The sequence below is a fragment of the Lates calcarifer genome, linkage group LG15 (genome assembly GCF_001640805.2).
Source record: "Lates calcarifer isolate ASB-BC8 linkage group LG15, TLL_Latcal_v3, whole genome shotgun sequence".
Classification (NCBI taxonomy): domain Eukaryota; kingdom Metazoa; phylum Chordata; class Actinopteri; family Centropomidae; genus Lates; species Lates calcarifer.
In genome coordinates, this window is record NC_066847.1 from 85,498 (window position 1) to 105,544 (window position 20,047).

General features: G+C 45.6%; 2 protein-coding genes across 3 annotated transcripts; one reads left to right on the forward strand and one right to left on the reverse strand.

Annotated features, from left to right (window-relative positions):
- Positions 1-42: 42 nt before the first annotated feature.
- Positions 43-4,480, forward strand: LOC108884709 (membrane-spanning 4-domains subfamily A member 15). Of its 2 annotated transcripts, XM_018678763.2 has the most exons (7): positions 43-2,304; positions 2,406-2,516; positions 2,607-2,663; positions 2,841-3,017; positions 3,313-3,411; positions 3,479-3,604; positions 3,692-4,480. In XM_018678763.2, exons 1-7 carry the CDS (start codon positions 2,161-2,163, stop codon positions 3,731-3,733), a joined length of 756 nt encoding a protein of 251 aa, XP_018534279.1. In that variant the 5' UTR covers positions 43-2,160; the 3' UTR covers positions 3,734-4,480. The 2 variants fall into 2 exon arrangements, with proteins under 2 accessions (XP_018534279.1, XP_050932279.1); XM_051076322.1 differs by having other exon boundaries at positions 2,406-2,663.
- Positions 4,481-4,602: 122 nt separating this feature from the next.
- iqgap3 (IQ motif containing GTPase activating protein 3) lies at positions 4,603-19,810 on the reverse strand. The gene is made up of 38 exons (XM_018678762.1): positions 19,621-19,810; positions 19,054-19,141; positions 17,799-17,955; positions 17,639-17,716; positions 17,458-17,534; positions 17,278-17,345; positions 17,082-17,195; positions 16,803-16,981; positions 15,483-15,564; positions 14,933-15,096; positions 14,755-14,842; positions 14,507-14,670; positions 13,912-14,072; positions 13,716-13,831; positions 13,362-13,525; positions 13,155-13,245; positions 11,992-12,159; positions 11,515-11,657; positions 11,108-11,278; positions 10,730-10,813; positions 10,264-10,335; positions 10,060-10,129; positions 9,618-9,826; positions 9,230-9,382; positions 8,976-9,139; positions 8,662-8,886; positions 8,440-8,580; positions 8,269-8,353; positions 7,880-8,112; positions 7,610-7,742; positions 7,399-7,501; positions 7,117-7,255; positions 6,911-6,998; positions 6,621-6,833; positions 6,279-6,442; positions 6,059-6,184; positions 5,861-5,969; positions 4,603-5,598 (listed from the first exon to the last, which is right to left on the reverse strand). Exons 1-38 carry the CDS (start codon positions 19,646-19,648, stop codon positions 5,485-5,487), a joined length of 4,926 nt encoding a protein of 1,641 aa, XP_018534278.1. The 5' UTR covers positions 19,649-19,810; the 3' UTR covers positions 4,603-5,484.
- Between the last annotated feature and the right edge of the window lie 237 nt (positions 19,811-20,047).

Consider the following 20,047-nt stretch of genomic DNA (forward strand, 5'->3'; position numbering starts at 1 on the left):
AGTCCAAAGCTGAAACAAACATTCAGCAGCCAAGAGTCCAGTTGGTGCTGAACTCCTAAACGACATCTCCCTAACTGGTCTTTTTATATTGATGTTAACCTGCTGTTAACAGATGAGGTGTAGCAGATTTTTTTGAAGTTGTCTATGAAGGCTCTGAGAGCGTCCATGTTTTTCTGACTTCTCAACTGGAATGTGGTCGACTCACAGGAGACGTCAGACCTCTGACATAAATGGAACGCAGCATCAGAGCCTGAAGAACAACTGATGTGGATCTGACCAGTTACAGTCTGGACTATATCTGTGTGTATGTGGGTATTTTATCAGCCATTTGATTTTCACTGTTCTTCTTCTTGTGTTTGTGTTTTTGTAATTAATTTAGAAATTGTTGGTTTTAATAAGAGCTATATAAATCTGCAGCTCTGTGTAATTATATTTGTGAATATTAATAAGATTTGAATCTTTTACAGTTTAGTTTCTCACAGTAAATCTGACTGTTAAAAGGGACAAACTTGTGCTAAAACAACCTTTAGTTTGGGTCAGAACAGCACTGATGATGATGATGTCAGTGTGACGGTGTTAGACTGAGTCCATCTCTAATCCTGCAACTTCGACACTGTGGAGGTGAATTATTTAACGACTGGTAAATTACTTTCAGTGTCTGATGGGACTCTGCTTTAAAATATGTTGTGTGTAATACCAGGTGTCGACCAGCAGATGTCGCCATTTTAACTGTTTCAAACTCAGCGTCTGTTTCCTGTCAGTCACACTGATCTGTCAAAACAGAAACAACTTCCTCAGTCAGTCACATCACAACATCAGTGTCACTCAGAAACGACTCAACTCATTGACTGACACTTAAAATCAGTTTAAAAGCTTTAGATTTTGACCTGTTTTCCTGAAACTGAGCTGAGATCAGCTGATTGATCTGTAAACTGGATTTTTGGTTTCTGAGAGTTTCCTGGATACAGAAACTTTCTGATGTGTTTAATGTTTAACGAGGTCTGTTACAGAGATGAGAGGATTCTGGTTTTATGTTTCCTGCTGCACTGAATCAGCTCAGTCAGACAGAAACTATTTAGAAATTAAATTAAATGTAGGTCTTTATGATAAATTCTATGAATCAACAGAGAAATAATCACTGAATACATTAGAACCAATTGACTGATCACAAATCAGAAGAAAAAAACTACAGGGTTTTGGCTTGGAGGTCACTGATGCCTGTTTGGTGGCTTCCTAACGGGGATGTTAAAAGCCTTCATTAAAGGAGGAGCAGAAAGGTTTCAGGAAACCAGAGAGACAACAGTTTCTGGTCATGGAGGCAAAAACTCAGGTTTGGGAGGAAGTTACAGAGAAGGACTTTGAGTCTGGTTCAGAGAGGTTCAGGTGATTCAGGAGGAGACTTAGTCCAGACTTATTCAGACTGTGGACACAGTTGGACAGTAGGAGCAGCTCTGAATGAAGTTTCCTCTGTGGGGACAGAGTTGGACGACTCAGGGCCAGTCGGTGGCTTTTGACTGGCAGGCAACAACTGGCATCACACTGCTCAGACACACCAAACAAGAAATGATACAGATTCCCTCCTGAGCGGGTGTTGGACTCCACCAGGGTTGGTAAGATCGTATCTCTGTGGTTCTGCAGGTTTTATCAGACCTCCATGGGCACTGGGACAGTTTACACCACCTCCCAGTCTGAGGTCCTGGTGCTCTGCTGGAAACCAGTGGATTGTTCCCTTCAGGTAGGTAGGGAGTCACTGCCCCAGGTGAAGGGGAGTTCAGGTATCTCAGGTTCACCAGCTGGACTGGTGCTGTGTCAGGTGTAAAGTGGACTCTGCACTTGTGTTGAGTGGGTGATCTCAGGTCCAGTCCTCAGCTTTTTACTGCTACAGTCGATTGTAGTTAATAACAGAAAGGTGTTATGACGGCCAAACAAAACAAAGGAACCAGAGTGTGAAGCTGATACAGGATGATCGGTCAAATGTATTTTCCTGAGAATTTCCTTCTTCACCCTGAAACATTGTCCAGTGGCCTTCTGTTGGCCTGAGGAGGGAAATCCCCGGCTCGTCAGAGGAGGAAGAAGGGCTCTGATTTCAGAGGAATAATTAAATCTGAGTTTAGCTATAAAGCAGCAGCTCACAGCCGCTGCTCTCACTTCACCTCAGACATGTCGGCATCTGCACCTGTAACGACAGTGGCGGCGGGCGGCATGGTTGTGGTCACCCATGTGATCCCAGCACCTCAGGCTGCTGCTCCACAAAACTCTCCACAGGAAAACAAGATTAGGCGGGTGCGACTGGTCGGACTTGGGGTGAGAGATGCTATCTGATCAATTCACTGCAACAATCTGTGACAGATTTACTGCAGAGAAGGAGCTGAGTACTGATGTGTTGGTGTCTGTTGTCTCTGCAGACGGTGCAGATTGTCGTGGGTCTGATGGTCTTCCTGTTGGGGATCATCAAGATTCGATGTGGATATACACTGGAGTTTCAAAGCGGTGCTTTCGTCTGGGGAGCTGCATGTGTGAGTGTGTTTTACTGCTGCATGAAGACACTGAGCTGCTGCTGCATTACAGAAACAAAGACAGGTCTGTCTGAATCTGGTCTCTTGCAGTTCATCACAGCTGGATCTCTGACGGTGGCTGCTGGGACATCGTTGAACTGCTCTCAGGTCAGTAAACTTACACCTGCAGCTCAGGTGTCCATCAGGTAAATGGTTCACCTGAACCTGATTTAGTCCAGAACTTCAGTCGAGTATCTAATCTGAAATATCCATCCTCTCCTGGACAGATGATGCTCAGGTGACAGGAGGTCGATCCAGGTGTGATAACATGTCTGTGCTCTGCAGGTGAACAAAGCTCTGGGCTTCAGTGTCGCTGCTGTTTTTGCCTCAGCTGCAACCACCACCATCTATGTTCTGGATGCTTCTGTTTTTTTTTGGGACAACTTCAGGCAGTGTTACTTTGACCACTACACAGGATATTCAGCATCTTACATAACAGACAACATCAGTTTCTTCCATCAGGTACAACCTCATGTTTAATCGACTGAACTGTTCATTAAATCTATTACAGGTCTGATATTTCCTCTTTTATTTTGGAGGTGGGGTTTAGAAATTTCTTCTTGGTACAGATCTTGTTTTTGTCTCCAGTTTGTCTGCTGTTGTTATGTTATTTTAATATGGATGTGGACACGTCTTAAATAGACTATGATGAAGGACGGAGGCAGATCCAGGACAAAATTCAAGTGTCCAGTTTGCTGTTGGTGTTTCTGATGCCTCACAGTGACAGAGCAGATTCATCAGCCTCGTTTCATTTCAGGGTTTTTCGAGTGTTTTGGCTGTTTTCTCCTGTCTGGAGTTTGTCATCTCCATGTGCGTCGTCATTCTCTACAAAGCTTCCTGTTGCTCCACAGATCAGGTGAGTTCACCTACAGCTTCATGTGTTTCCACTTCAAACCCCTAATCTGTTGTTTCTTCTTTCGCAGCCAATCATCACCATCAACCAATCAGCTTCACCGATGCCAGAGGGTTCGCCAACATACGAACCCCCGCCCACCACTTCAGCCCCACCCACTACTTCAGCCCCACCTCCTGCAGAGAACACCTATGAGGTATGTCATCAAGGTTTGAGGTCATGTGACCAAGTGCAAAATAAACACACCTGTTGTGATGTTTTTCAGACTGTTGTTTTTTTACAGTTGATGAAGACAGAGTACAACACCACCATTGTCAACACCTAACCCCACCCCCCACCGCTGCAGAGCACCATGGAGAAGAAACATCAGAGACCACCTGATAATGTTTCTACAGACTGTCTCTACAATCAGTTTCAGAACGTCCTCACAGTGACCGTAGGTTGTTGTCGATCAGTCCGTCATTTCTGATCCTGATCTGTGAATAAAACTGAAATATTTATAAATGAATCACTGACCTGACAGATTTCTGTTGGTTTTTCTGCAGAGAAAATAAATGTATATTTTTTAAACTATGGCTGCAGCAGAGGGAAAAAACTGTGACGTGACAGACATTTTCATGATAACAGAATAAAACATTTTTACTGATCGCATCGTCTGTGTCTGTGATGAGACCAACATTACTTAAACTCTAACGTCAGAAAATATCGTCATTATCACACTGTTACTGTGACTGATGAGTTAAGAAGATTAGTTCAGTGATCGAGTAATAATATAAATCTGATCTCATCCTCTGATGTCACTGAATGTTTGGATTTTTAGACAAAACATTTGAGATGGACTTTAACTGTTTTCTGACCTTTACAGATTAATCAATTAATCAAGAAGCTGATTGGAAGATTAATAAATAATAAAAACAGTATTAGTTGCATATTTTTAAAACTTATTATTAATCTCACAACATTAAACACGGGTCTGTTTTATAAAGTCAAAACATATAACGTCTTTATAGCTTGTGGTTCTCAACCAACCGACCAATTAATCAATCAACCAACCAGTTAATCAAGTAACCAACCAGTTAATCAACTAACCAACCAACCAACCAGTTAATCAATCAACCAACCAGTTAATCAAGCCAACAAACAACAAGTCGTCACGCCTTCACACTGAAATTGCTGCAAGTCAGAAACAATAAGTGAAGACATTCAGATATTTATTGGAGTAAAAAAGATCAAAGAGTTTATAAAAATGAAAAGACAGAAAATAGAAACTGACAGAAAATATTTACAGTTATTGATCAGTGAGCTATTATTGATCAGTCAGATACTGTGCAGGTTGAACTCTGTTTTTCAGTGGCCTATGAAATCTGTCCAGACTGACATGTGTCATAAATCAACTAATCAATACTGATCAATAGATAGTGGCCTAGGGCGACCTTCAGAATAAAACCTTGTGTTTTTTTTAATTCTTAGTGTGTTGGTGTTTATTTTTATTTCAACAAGAAAAACAGAGATATGAGCAGGAGTGATGTCCCACTCGGTTTAAATTTAAAGTTTTAAAAAACTTAGGACTACAGTTTTAGAGTTGGTCGCAGAGATAGGACTGACAAGATGTCCCACTCTGTTTAAATTCTAGGACAACATTTTCCGAGTGAGACATGACGAAGGAAAAATGCTTCACTCAGATTCAAAAACAGACACTGTAGAAAGATGTCTCACTCTGTTTAAATTTGACTGAATATAAAAACTTTAGCAGAGATAAGAGTGAGGGAAGATGCCTCACTCTGTTAGTGTGATATATAAATATATTACATAGTGAGATACTGAAACAGAGATAGGAGTGTGAAGAAGACATCCCACTCTGTCAAAATTTTAGTGATTGTGTGGAAGATGCTTCACTGTTTAAAGTGATTTTTAGGATAAAATAATATCAACATTATAAAGTTTCTCTGGTTATAAACAGAAATAGGAGTGTAACTAAAGAGGCCTCACTCTGCAGTGTAAATGGAGCATAAAAGTGTATAGTGTAGTGAGGTCTATGATCAGAGATAGGAGTGTAAGGTAAGAGACTTCACTCATTCATTTCTTGAAGAACTTCTTGTTGAGCAGGAAGATGAGCAGGTTCACGTTGATCTTTGCTTTATCGAACATCTTCATCACAGCCACACCCTCGTACTGCAGCTGCAGGAGGTCCTGCAACACACACACACACACACACACACCAAACATTAGATACACACACACACATTTATAATCATTAATGTTATTTCTGTATCGGCCTATTAACCTGCAGGTGTAACCATAGCAACAGGACTGAAGTCAACAGAGAGAATAAACTAACTCTGACTGACCTTGAGTTAAACGGACCACACATCCTGGTATTTGACACTGGACATGACCTGGTTCAGGCCTGATATTTGGCCTGGTTTGGCTCAGTGTTTGGTCTGGTTTGTACCTGATATTTGAGCAGGAACTCTTCCATCTCGACACCGAGGAATCGAGTTTTAACTCTGAAGCTTCCTCTCTCAGGTCCAGGAACGATGTCGAACACCACGTTCTTAAACCTGAACAGACACACACAAGGTCAACACACACACACACACACACAGACAAATGTATATTGTGTATGTTGTGTACAGGTGTGTGTCCTCACTGTGTGGGCGGCAGGTCTTCGATCTCTAACAGAACTCCCTTCTCCTGCAGCCGGGTGGCGCTGTAGCTCAGAGCAGGAAGCTTCTTCTTCCCTCTGCTCTCTGCTGCTTTCTTATTGGTCGACTTACTGCAACACACAACCAATCACAGAGAGTCAATGTTTAAATGTTCTGTGATGCCGAACTCAAACAGCCAATGAGAGTGGAGCGTTCCACCTGTACCTGTTGGCAGTCAGGTTGTCCAGACAGGAAGTGATGTAATGTCTGTAGTAGTCCACCTGTTCACTGTGGAAGCTGCTCTTCACCTGCAGACTGCTCAGAGTCTGATGCAGCTTCTGGATCTCCGCCCCCCGACGCTGACGGTGCAGACGCTGCTGACGGATGTCCTGGAGGGGGCAAAACAACAAGGTCAGAACCATGATGAGGAACTGGGCACCTGAAGGAGGAGCGACCTTTGTCACCTGGACATGGTTCACGTCAACGTCACATCAGAAACCTCCTGACCTGAGATCAGAGGAATCATAAAGTCCATCAGGATGTGATCTGAACTCTGCTCTGCGTTACCTTGGCGATGAGCTGCAGGATCTGGTTTTCGGGCTGAGGTGGTCTCAGGACTCCAAGTCCCTCCAGACGACGAAGACTCCTCAGGATCTTCCTCTTCTTCTCCTCCAGACTCAGGTTGCCGTTGGCGACCAGCGACTGGTTCCTCTTCATCTTCTCAGGCGTCCGAGTGTCCTGCCGAGCCCGCCGCTGCATCAGCCAATTGTGACACACTTCCTGTTTGGACGGAGGGGCTGACGTTAAACTCAGGTGTGTTACCTGTGTGTCTGTGTCTGTGTGTATGTGTGTATTACCTGGTCATGTGAGGAGGAAGTCCTCAGGATGTCACTCAGAGAGTCACCTGGTTGAGTCCTGATGACGTCGATGATCAGCTGCTTAGTACTGAAAAACATTCAAATTTAAACCTGTTCAGTTTTTATTAAAAAGTCAAAGAATGGATGGAGCTCAGTTACCTGTGCAGGTGAAGCAAACAGGCTAACATGGTAACAGGCTCAGTTACCTGAGCAGCAGTCCTCTGGCATCAGGTTTGTCATCAGAGTCATTGAAGATGTCAAACTTGTTCGTGAGAGTCAGAGAAACCTCCATCTTACAGGTCTGAGTCAAACCAGACTCTGATCCTGGATCTGATGAAGACTCTCCTGGAGAACAGAAAACACACAGACCCACACTGATTCAGGCCCAGACCCAGATCCGGATCGAGACCTTCACCACACTCTCCAGTCTCCAGGACAAACATACAGTATCAGTAATAATGCAGTATCAGTAGTACTAGTTGTAGTACCGATGAGTTCCTGCAGGGTGGGAACTGATCCGAGGTCCTTCAGCAGCAGTCTGAGGGGGTCAGCAGAGTCCGGACACAAAACCTCCTGATGCTCCAACAACAGCTGAAAGAACAGAGACACAGAGGAACACAGTGACCATCTGAACCAGATCCAGATCCTGGTCCAGGTTTAGACTGAGGTAACTGTGGTTCAGGTGTAGTGTTTTCTGACCTTGTGGGTGTTGAGCAGCTCGCTGACAGAGATGTAGATCACAGGTCTGTTGACGATGAGCAGCTCTGAGTATTCGTCCATACTGAACCGGTCCTCAGGTTCAGGAACGTCACAGACACTCACCAGGAACTTCCTGTCAGACACAGAACCATGAGAGACAGAGAACCATCAGAGACTGAGGACCGTCAGAGACCAAGAACCATCAAAAACCGAGGACCGTCAGAGACAGAGAACCAGAGAGATGTTTTCAACAGAACTGTCATGTCTGACCTGAACCTGGTGTGGGTCTGACTGATGTACTGGTTCAGGGCTCTGATGTGGTATCCGTCTCCATGGAAGAGTTTGTTGGCGGCGGCGTGCTGCAGCATTCGGGCGATGGAGCCCAGGATGTGGCGCTGCTCCGGCTGCAGGGTGGAGCCGGCCGAACGGTCCACCACGTCGAAACCGTCCGGAGCCACGACCGCCGGGTTCATGTAGCGATAGTAGACCAGGTTCCCCACAATCTGTGGGCACACAGGGGGCAAGGCAGCATCAGGGTTAGAGGTTCAATTCCTCTGCTGTTGATGAGCAGAACGGCAGATGTTTCATGTTTCCTGTCGCTCAGAGTTACTGGGAACAGACCAGGAACCACTGGGCTCCGTCTAAATCCTGGTGTTTACCTTGTAGAGCTCATCCTCGCTGGCATCAGGAAACTTTGTCCTCAGGGCATCTCTGAGGACCTTCGCTGTGTAACGTAAACCATACCTGAGACAAAAAGAGACTTATTTAATGTTCAGGTGGAGGTGAACAGGTGGAGGTGAACAGGTGAAGGGGAGCAGGTCGAGACCTACGGCAGTTTGTGCAGGTTGGTGGTGATGGCTTTGAGGACTCGGTCCGTCAGGTTCTTCAGGTTGATGATGGCGATGTCGATACGTCTCTGAACTTCAGGGTGAGACAGAGCGTCTTCAGCAGAGACCTCGTACGGCAGAGAGCTGCAGAGACACACAGGTGATGCAGGTGAGAGACAGGTGAGACACTCAGACATCTGCAGGTGTTCAGTGGTTGGTTCAGACCTCTTGTGTCCGGTCTGGGTCTCGGTCTGGTTGATCCAGGTCTTGTAGACGTCCACTGGGTCGGTCCTGATGCTGAGGGATCGGTCCAGCAGGACGTCCTGCAGAGCTGGACCCAGAGCCTCCCGCAGGGCGTTGTGTCCGTGAGCGTTACGGTAAAAGTTCACCAGCATCTTGATGACGGTGGGGTTACCTGTGACCACGTCCTGAGGCTGATCCACCTTCAGTCTAACACCACCACACAGAGACGGGTTCATGTTACTGATCCGAACTATCCTGGTCCTGATCAGACAGTAATCTATTACTGAGGACATTACCTGATCTCGTATCGGAGCGCCTCGGTGAAAAGGTGCAGCAGCAGGTAGGCCTCTCTACGGTCGGAGCCGTAGTTAAACAAACTGAACACCAACATCTCCATGAAGGAGGTGGAGCGACTCTGAGGCATCAGGAAGATCAGTTGAGCCAGGTACAGAGGCTGGGTCTGCCACACAGGTATGCACAGGTACAGTCAGATACACAGGTACAGACTCACCTGCAGCAGGTAGAACAGGTGTGTGTTTGTGTGTCTCACCTGCAGCAGGTAGAACAGGTGTTGGTAGGCCTCCAGTCTCTCTCTTCTCTCTCGGCTCAGAGCCTTGAGTCCTTTACTTCTCTCCACGTCCATCATGTCCGACAGCTGCTCCTTGTTCTTCTTCGTCAGTTTCTTACAGTGAGACACCACTTCCTGTTCAGAGAGAGACAGAGTCATTGACGCTAATGAGACCAGAACCACATAGACCATAATCCCTGACGAGGTCTGTGGGGGTCTGGGGCTGGGTTTCAATAATGAGGGTCTGGGAAAAACACCTGTGTTGATTACCTGAGTTACCTGATTTCTCTGGAGTGACTCATCCTCTGAACAGGAACTATCTTTGATCTATCTGTGGTGACTCACCTGTTCGCTCAGACACTCAGCGTACCTGCAGTGTGGCTCTGTTCCGGACCAGCAGGCCAATCTTCAGGTCCATCAGGTCCAGGTCTGCCTCCAGCTGGCGGTTGAAGCGGATGCTCCTCACCACCTCCTCCCTCAGACGCAGGAGCTCCGCCTCCTCTCTGATGTCCCCGTCACCCAGGTCAAGCAGGTGAACAAACTTCCTGACCACAGACAGGGGGGGTGTGTCCGAGTGCACTGAGACAGGTGAGGGGGGAGGGGCTTATTAATGACTCAGACAGGTGGAGGAAGCGCACAAAGACAAGTAACCAATCAGAGGCAGTGTCTCGTTCAGGTACTGTACTACTCTGAGCGTCAACATAAATTTCATCAGGTACAATAAGGGGACAGGTGGAGAGGTAGACATGTGGACAGGTAGACAGGTGGAGAGGTGGAGAGGCAGTCCTCAGTTCCCTCATCAGTGAACTCACCCAGCATCCTGTACTGGTCTCTGGCTCTGTTGGCTCTGAAGAAGGCCTGGATCTTTATGATGGCGCCCACCTGTGGACACACACAGTTACTACACACCATTACCATGGAGACAGAGCATTCTGGTTTCTGATTGGTCGATAGAATCATAAACTGACATAATTAAAAGGAGCAGTTCAACATTTAGGAATGAGTTTGAGACTCACGTTACGTCTGAAGAATCTCAGTCGAGCTCGATATTTTCTCTTCGCCGACCACATCCTCACAAACGACTGGATCTGTTGATACAAGAGGAAGAGAACACAGTTTATCTGTTACTGATGGACTTTATATATGAGAGGACAGAACGACTCATCAAGTTTCAGCTGAAACTGTTTGTTGCTCATGGTGAGGAAAATGGCCGCCGCCTCAGAAGAGACAGGTTGCTACAGGCGTCTGTAAGTCTCTGTACCATCACAGACGGACAGACGGAGACCACAGACGACCCAAAGTCAGAGCTAATTATCAGAGTCTATTTTTATTGAGCACCACCTGCTGGAGGGAGGACAGACCTGTGTATACAGATACAAAGACCACCAACATGTGAAAACTGAAGCTTGACTTTGAAAAATTAAATCGCAATAATAATAAAACTGAAAATAGAATAACAGAAATCATTGTTTAGTTCGTTACCTTGACGACGGATCTCCAGTTCATGTAGAGGAACTGCAGCCGTCGTCTGTATGCCCTCTGCTGAACAAACCTCCTCCACTGAGACTGAACACACACACACACACACACACACACACACACACACACACACACACACACACACTGATCATCGTCTGATTTATTAACACAACTGTCAGTCTAATCTATAATCAAACAGTTAACCACCCCTGTTCTTCCTGTATTGATAAGTACTGATAAGTATTGATAACCCTCCTGTGAAGCGTCCTGGTGTTCCTCAGGGTTCTGTCCTTGGTCCTTCTTCTCCTCAGATATTTTACTGCATATTTAACAGCCGTTCAGGTGTTTTTCATCCTAACAGGTGCAGTTCTGTGTTCTCACCTGGATGAAGACGATGGCAGGTGTCTGACTAATCAGGTAACGTCGTCGAGCCTCCAGCTTCTGTCTGATCAGGAACCCTCGACACGCAGCCTGCAGACGGACGATGAGGGCTTCGCTGCTCCTCCACAGGAGGCCGCGGCTGAATGACCCCGACACACTGCTGACCACTTCCTGTGACATGACATCACACATCACATGACATCACAGACCAATCATAGACAGGGACAGATGAACTGTTTCAGACAGAGAAACTCAACCCTGTCCTGGAGAAGAGTGATCAGGCGTGACCTCTAACGTGACCTCTGACCCTCGGGTGTGACCTCTGACCCTCGGTGTGACCTCTAATGTGACCTCTGACCCTCAGGTGTGACCTCTAATGTGACCTCTGACCCTCAGGTGTGACTCACCTGTATCTCCTGTCTGTCAATGAACACACTGTTGTGTACGAAGCCGTCCGGTTTCTCCCAGGTTCCCTCCAGTCTGTTCAGGTGGAAGAAGTAAAAGGAACCATCACTGAGCCGGACTCGAACCCACGGACTCCGGTTGTCTCCTGGACACAAACATGGGTCACATGAAGTCATGTCAGAGTGAACACATGTGATGAGCTGCAGTCAACACTGATGAAGCAGTCTGATGTGGTTCTGACTGTGGTGGTCTGAGGTGGTCTGTGGTGGTCTGTGGTGGTCTGTGGTGGTCTGTGATCGTCTGTAGTGGTCTGTGTTAGTCTGAGGTGGTCTCAAGAGGTCTGTGGTGGTCTGAAAAGGTCTGTGTTAGTCTGAGGTGGTCTGAAGAGGTCTGTGGTGATCTGTGGTGGTCTGTAGTGGTCTCTGATCGTCTGTGGTAGTCTAAAGAGGCCTGTGGTGGTCTGTAGTTGTGTGTGGTACCTCTGTGGATCCTATGTGTGATCAAATCGTGGAGTTTTCTCTGATACTCGGCGGCACAGTCTGAGATCAGTTCCTGCAGCTCGACCTCAGGCAGAGACAGAACCCGGAGAGTCTGGTTCACCCGGTTCTCCTTCACCGCCTGGTTCACCGCCGCCACAGACAGACACACTGAGCAAGGACAAATCAATCAATCAACCTATACAAACTGCTACTGACAGATTGCACAGACAATCAATATATACAGAGCATTCAGAAAATATTCAGACCCCTTCACTTTTGTCATATGTTGTTTTGTTACAGCCTCATGATGAAATAAAAATATATTTTCTCTCTGTCATCAGTCTATAATCAATAACCCATAACCACAAAGCAAATCTATTAAAAAGTAAAAACTGAAATATCACATCGACATAAGTTTTCAGACCCTTCACTGTCTCAGGTTCCTCCTGTTTCTCTGGATTGTCTCTTACATGTTTCTAGACCTGGACTGGAGTCCACCTGTGGTAAACTCAGCTGATTGGACAGGATGTGGAAGGTTCCTATGAGCACAGTGAGCTCTGTAACTCTGACGTGAAGGAAGTTTGAAACTAGAGCTGGTCACATACAGAGGACACTAAGAACCTGATGGTCACTCTGAGCTCCAGAGATCCTGTGTGGAGGTGGAGAAACAGGAGGAACCTGAGACAAAGGGTCTGAAAACATATGTCAATGTGATATTTCAGTTTTTACCATTTCATAAATTTGCAAAAAATTTACAAAAATGTTATTTTCACTTTGTCATTATGGGGTGTTGATTGTAGATTGATAAGAGAGAAAATGATTCATTTTATCATGAGGCTGCAACATAACAAAATGAAAAAAGTGAAGGGGTCTGAATACTTTCTGAATGGACCACACACACGATCAGTGCATAAACTGCTATTATTATTTCTACACCTCAAAAACCATCTAAATATGTATTTAAATATTTATTTGTTTGATCACTGAGCACATCAACAAACTATTAGAAATAAACAAAAAGTAAAAACTGACTTAAAATAAAAACTGTATATTAACAGTAAAATGTTTTATCTGATCCTCAGGTGAAACAACTGTACAAAGACTCATTATTAATCCTGATGACTGTCTGTAGTTTCCCTCCGTTCATTGATCATGTGACTCACACTTCAGAGCTCTCTGACTCTGCTGATTGGCTCTCCTCACTCCCTCCTGGATATCAGCCAACCACAGCTCAGCTCCCAGGTCTCTGCTCACCTGATTGGACAGGAGGAGGTCACATGACATCCAGTTCAAACCACAACATATGAATATGTATTCTTTAGAATGTAAAGAGTAAAACTTTTTAACCTGTGTCACCTATATGGATTTACCTGAGCTTTGTGCTGCCTGGCTCTGCTCAGCAGGTTCAGGTATCTGCAGGTGTTGGCAGGTAGAACCTCCTCCACTCCAGACGAGGGCAGCAGCAGAGCAGAGAGCAGCTGCTGAGAGTCTCCTCTGATCAAAGCCTCGTTAATCAGCCCCACCGCCACCAGCTCTGAGGGTCAGAGGTCACACAGAGGTCACAGTGAGGTCACAGTGAGGTGTTCACAACTGTTGTTCATCACAGTTTATCAAACTGTTTAAAACAAATTTTAAAATCAAACAATAAAAACATCAGAACAGGAGGTTGTGTTGTTGTGCGTTCTTGTGGGTTGTTGTGTGTTGTTGTGCATTGTTGTGCGTACGCTGGTGTTCGTCCTGAGCTGAGTTGTTGACAGAATTGATTCCTTCCTGCAACTGATTCCAGGTCAGTAGATCTCTGCCAACCTGCTGCTTCACAACGACCAGACTCTCAAAGTACCTGAACACAACAACAACAACAAGATTAACAACATGTGTGAACAGACAGGTGTGAACAGACAGGTGTGAACAGGGTCATACCTGTCCAGCAGGGTGTGGTCTACATCAGAGAGTCCTGCAGACGGACTGACCAATGAGGAGCTGAACTGCTGCAGGTTTCCCGCCTCCAGGGCTCGATTGACGAGGGCGACGGCTGACAGCATCTCCACGGCAACAAACAGCTCCTCCTGCTGCAGCTCCCCCTGGTGGAGACAACAGGAAACACTCACTGAACTCCATCACACACTTTTAATGACTCACCTGAAGCTGGACACGCAACAGCTCCCAGCAGGTGTCAGAAGCTCAGGTGCGGAAAATAACAGGTGTTAGCCTGATGCTAACTGTGTGTGTGCTCCTCTATAACTGACGGAGCAGAAACGAAACTTTAGTGAAACTTTAGTTCCTGTTTGAACAGAGACAGGTTTTTATTTCACCTGTTCTCTGACGTCCATTCAACTAAAACCAATCCAGGTGTGTGTCACTCTCTCTCTCAGCTGTGTATCTCAGGTGTTCCTCTCTCTCTTTCTCTCTCAGGTGTGTCTCTCTCAGTCTCTCTCTCTCTCTCTCTCTCTCTCTCTCTCTCTCTCTCCTCTCTCTCTCTCTCTCTCTCTCTCTCTCTCTCAGGTGTGTGTGTTACCTGTGGCGTCTGTCTCTGCAGCAGCTGTAGTTCTTTGTGATACAGAGCGGCAGCAAAGGGAAACACTTCAGGCAGCTGGAGGTCAGAGGTCATCAGACAGCTGACCGTCTGTCTGGGGTCAATGCCACGCAGCGCGGCATTCACACTCTGCACAGCGACGTGCACTGACACACACACAAACAATCAGTCAGGGTTAGGGTCAGCTGGACTGATGTGAACTGATGGGGATCAGACTCTGTCAGACTTACTGTTCCTGGCTCTCTGAGCCTCCTGGTTGGCGATGGTCACTCCTTCCTGCAGCTGCTCAGAGTCCAGAGGATCCACACAGCCCTCGTCCTGAGGTCAGAGGTCACAGAGGTCAGAGGTCTGTGTGTGTGTGTGTGTGTGTGTGTGTGTGTGTGTGTGTGTGTGTGTGTGTGGATGTACCAGCGCCCTCTGCTGGCGGTCTGCTAACAGCTGGTCCAGGTACCAGGGCCTGTTGTCGCTACGGAGGCCTTTGAGGGCTAAACATGGCAGCTGCAGAGCAGAGAGCAGGAGGAGCTCGTCTGCAGAGTCCAGAGCCTCATCCACCTGCTCCACCGCTGATCGCACTGATCAATACAGATCAATATTCTCCATATTAATCACTGCCGATAAAACTGATCAACACAGATCAATGTTGGTGATTATTGATCATGTTTGAGGTCTGAGAAAAATGTTTTGTATTGAAAATATTTGGATTACATTTTAGAAAACTGCAAGTTAAATAAAATGATAGATTATTGATAATAGATTATTGATCATAGATTATGTGTGATACAGTTGTTTTCAGAAGCAGGCGAAGTGTTGATGTTACAGGTTGTTGAGTCAGAGTCAGTTAAACTCAGCATTGGACAGTTTATCTGCACAGCTGATTAAACTGATGTTAAACATGAAGAGAAACAGGAACATGATGATTGATCTGATCTGATCTGATCGATGCCTGAATGTTTCTCACCGTTGACAATGTTGATGTTGTCCTGGATTTCTCTCTGAGTCAGATACTCCTCATACATGTCTGTGTCCTCTGGTCCTCTGAGCTGCACACAACAACAACAACAATAATAACAACATCAATTATTGATTATTGGAGCTGTATTGATGATTCTCCACGGTTCAGTTCAGACCTCAGGTTTTAAAATGTTTCCTCGCTGTGAATCTGCTCAGTGAACATTTCTACTTCTGTTGGTTTGATTACTCCATCTGAACACCAGGGGGCGGTGGAGCTGCAGGAACTGATCCTAAAACCAGGAATTAAGTTAGCATGTTAACATGTTAGCACTTCCTGTTCCCTCATCAAGTCAAGTCAAGTCACTTTTATTTATATAGCGCCAATTTACAACAGAAGTCATCTCGAGGGACTGTACATATAGAGCAGGTTTAGACCAAACTCTTTATCTTATCAGATTTACAGAGAGAAACCCAACAGATCCACCATGAGCAGCACTAGGAGACAGTGGAGAGGAAAAACTTCCTTTAAGAGGCAGAAACCTCGAGCAGAACCAGACTCAGGGTGGGCGGCCATCTGCCTCGACCGGTTGGGTTAAGAAGGGGGGGGGATAAGGGAAAAACAACATTGCAAAATACACAATCTCTGTCCAGATGTAAGTAATAATAATAATAATAATAATAATAATAATAATAGCTATAGGAATAATAATGACAGAAAAGTGAAACATTAATACCACTAACACTAATACATTTTAAATATTGTAACAACATCAGTTGAGCTGGATCGTGGGAGCAGCAGGAGACTCTACAGCTCCGTCCCAAACTCAGTGTGTTTCTGGTTAAATGTCTGAAATAAGGTCTGTGGTTTTAACACAAGCTCCAGACATTTTCAGGTTTTATTCTCCGACATAAAATGGGTCAGTAAATCCCCCACTCCTGATGTTTGAAGCTTTTACGTGTCTTAAAAAAGGCGGTTGCTAACGAGTGTCTAAATGAGACTACAGAGGTTGTCGGGGACGTTAACATGAAAACCCATCTACTCACCAGTCCACCTTTACAGCCTCGTTGTGTTTCTACTCACGCTCTTTCAAACTCTCACTAACTTTCTAAGAAGAAAGGCTTTTGTAGAAGAGCTCAGAGCTAAATGAAATGACCAGTTGGAAGCTTAGTGGTGGAGACGTTGACGTCATGTGACCGTGGTGTAGTTGGTTTATAGCCTAACATTAGCTTCTTACTTCTGGAGATTGACGACAGAAATACATCATCCCTGCTCCCACAGTGACCTGATTGGACGGACAGACGGACCAATCAGAGCTTAGACTCTCACCCTGCCGGCAGCACGTTCAGCTTTCCTCCTTTTAGCCTGACGCAGCATCTCCTGGTAGACGCTCGTCAGCACCTCCTGCAGGTCGGTCAGCATGGCGTTAGGATTCCTCAGAGCCGCCGCTGTCACACCAACGTCCCCCCGGTCCACCGCCTCGTTAATGGCGATCACTGCCGCATGGACTGATGGGAAACAAGAGAGAGAGAGGAGGTCTGACTGAGGCGACTTAATCTGTAGGAACTGACAGGAAGAGGCTCTCAGCCAATCAGAGACTCTCTTTACCTGCAGCCTCGTCCAGTGACAGCTCATTGGCCAGGATTCCTCCGATCTTGTTGAACGCCGGCATCTGGATCCCGTATTTATCGAGCTCCAGCTTCATGTTGTTGATCTCCTCCTCTGAACAGAAACAGGAAATTCACCTGAACATCCCTTTACAATAAAGGTCACATTAAAGTGAAATGTCTGCAGTGGTATTTACCAGTGAACTTGACTTTCCCATAGAGGTCGTGGATCTGTGGAGCCAAACCCAGTCTGTACAGGTATAGGCTGCAGAGAGACAGGTGAGCAGACAGGTGAGCAGGCAGGTGAGCAGACAGGTGAGCAGACAGGTGAACAGACAGACAGGTGAGCAGACAGGTGAACAGACAGGTGAACACACCTGAGTGCGTGGATGCAGTACACAGCTCGGGGCATGTTCTTCTTGTCGTACACGTCAGTCGTCTCTGGATGGAAAATCTGAACACAACAACAGCTGATCAAACTCAAACCAATCATCTGATCAAAACTCCAATTGATCACTGTGTTGATCAATACTCTGATTGATTGGTCTGTTCACTGACCGTTGGCAGTCCCAGCGTCATCATGGCGTTCCTCCAGTGGTTGATGTTGTCAGTGTGACGGAACTGAAGACCCACGCCCTGAGCAGATCAATACAGCTGATTATTGGTTATTGTTGTGTGTCAGTGTGTGTGTTTGTGTTGTGTGTGTGTGTGTTGTGACCTGGTATCGCTGTTGCTCGGGGTCATAGATCTTCTTCAGGGGTACGACCTCTGGAGCGAATCGATGACCCAGTTTAGCGAGAACAACTCCGTTCCTCAGCCCCTCCTCCAGCTCAGTGGGAGCAGGAAGCTCCTCCCCCAGACACGCCTCCATCCATCTGGACATAAAGTACACACAGGTGAGTCCAGACTGAACCAGGACTGCAGTCGATCTTTCTCTCTTATTATTTTAGATTCTCTGTCTGAGTCCTGACAGACCAAAGAACATGGACCACAGACCAGAGACCACAGAGAGTCCTGAGCTCTGTACCATGAAGCAGGATCAGTGGTTAGCATGGTAACTTCAGTCTGATGACGGTGGTTCACTTGTTATGGCAGTAAATCTCCATGGTAACTGATGCTGAACAGCTAACCTGCTCCAGGTTCACTTCAGAAAACCAGATCAAACTACTGACCAATCAGATGACTGGAAAACTGTGGTCATCATTTCTGCAGGATCCTGACAGGAACAGAGTTTCCAATAAAGTGACAGATCATAAAGATCAATAGATGTTTTTATAGATCAGTGAATGGTTTTGTTCCTGTCTTTGTCCACAACAGAGCTTCTAACAAACAGAGAGTTTCTCCCACTGAATGATCACACACTGACTGTTAGATCTTCATGTTGATTTTCTTTTCACACTGTTGAAGATTTCTGCTGATTCTAAATGAACATTTCAGTCAGATGGAGCTCAGACATGAACTCTCTCCTCTCCTCTCTGCTTTGGCAGCAGAAACACTCTGACATTACTGTCACTGTTTATCTGCATCACATATTCACACTAACTCACAATAAACCACCATCACACTAAGGAGCACAAACACTCACTCACTGAAAACACTTGATGGACTTATTTACAATAAATCCTCAGCCTGACTTTGATCACTGCTGATTATTTCTACTGTTTCTATTCTAGTCATGTGATCATATTGTTCACATTTCACCTTGTTAAATGTCATGTTAGGACGTGGCTGGAACTGAAACCACCTGCAGCTCTCAGCCTGACTTCTCATAGAATATTAGGTTCCTTACTCATGGTTCTGACAACGCTGCTTCAACTAACAACTCCACCTCTTTACCATGAACCATCAGAAAATCCTGGGTCACTGAACCAGCTGATAACCAGCGTCTGATGCTCAGTCACTCTGTGGTTGTTAGATTTACTGAAGCCAGATAAAGATCCTGAGCTCAGGTCTCTGATCCAGGTCTCACTTACCTCTTTGCCTCCTCCAACCTGCACAGGTACTGATAGGCCACGTTCTGGATCCTCTGTTCATCCATCTGCTCTGCTGTCAGACGCTCATCTACACACACAGTAACACACACAGTAACACACACTTCATCAGTCTCTGATCAGCTCCAACATTAAACCACTGACAGGTGAAATCAATAACATTGATCATCTTGAATCATCAGGTCCCTCTGATCTGGATCCTTTGGGTCCTCGTGGATCTGGTTTGTTCCAGATCATCCCACAGATGGATGAAGGTTTCTCAGCAGAAAAACCAGGTGATCAGAGTTATTCACTTCACCTGAGGTTTAATGTCGATCAGCTTATCAATCAGTTTAGAAATGAATGAAACAGTTTCTCCATAATAATCAATAATATAAACTGAGGTCAGAGTCAGGAGTTTGTTAATAATTCAGATTTTTTATCAGTGAAGAAATAAAAACTTCATGATGTTAAATCATCAGATAAATAACAGACAAACTGCTTTAATTACATGAGTCTGTTTTAATGTGATTAAACCAGTTTCTGTGAGGGGGGGGGTCAGTAACTCACAGCGGCTCTCTGCAGGTGAATCCGCCATCTTGTCTGTCAGCTCCGTCTCTGCTGTGTCCTCGCGGGTTTAATCTGTTTCTTCTCTCGTTGATTCGAAGTTTTAAGCCGAAGAAAAAGTTTAAAACAAACCGAGTCCGAGTCAAACCGTCCTCTGAGTCCGCGACCTGCTTCCGGTCTGAGGTTTGAAAGCTCCCGCCGCTCTCTGATTGGCTGCTCGGTCTGCCGCTCTCTGATTGGCTGGAACCTTGTCGCTTTGCATTGTGGTCTGTGTATTTTCCTGTGTAGAGTTTAAGACCAACGATAACTTTAAAGACCTTAAAAACCTTTTTAAAAATACATCAGATAAAATTATTTCTGACGTTAAATGATTTTATTAAAAGAAATTGAAATTTAAACTTCAGAAATTTAACACACACACACACACACA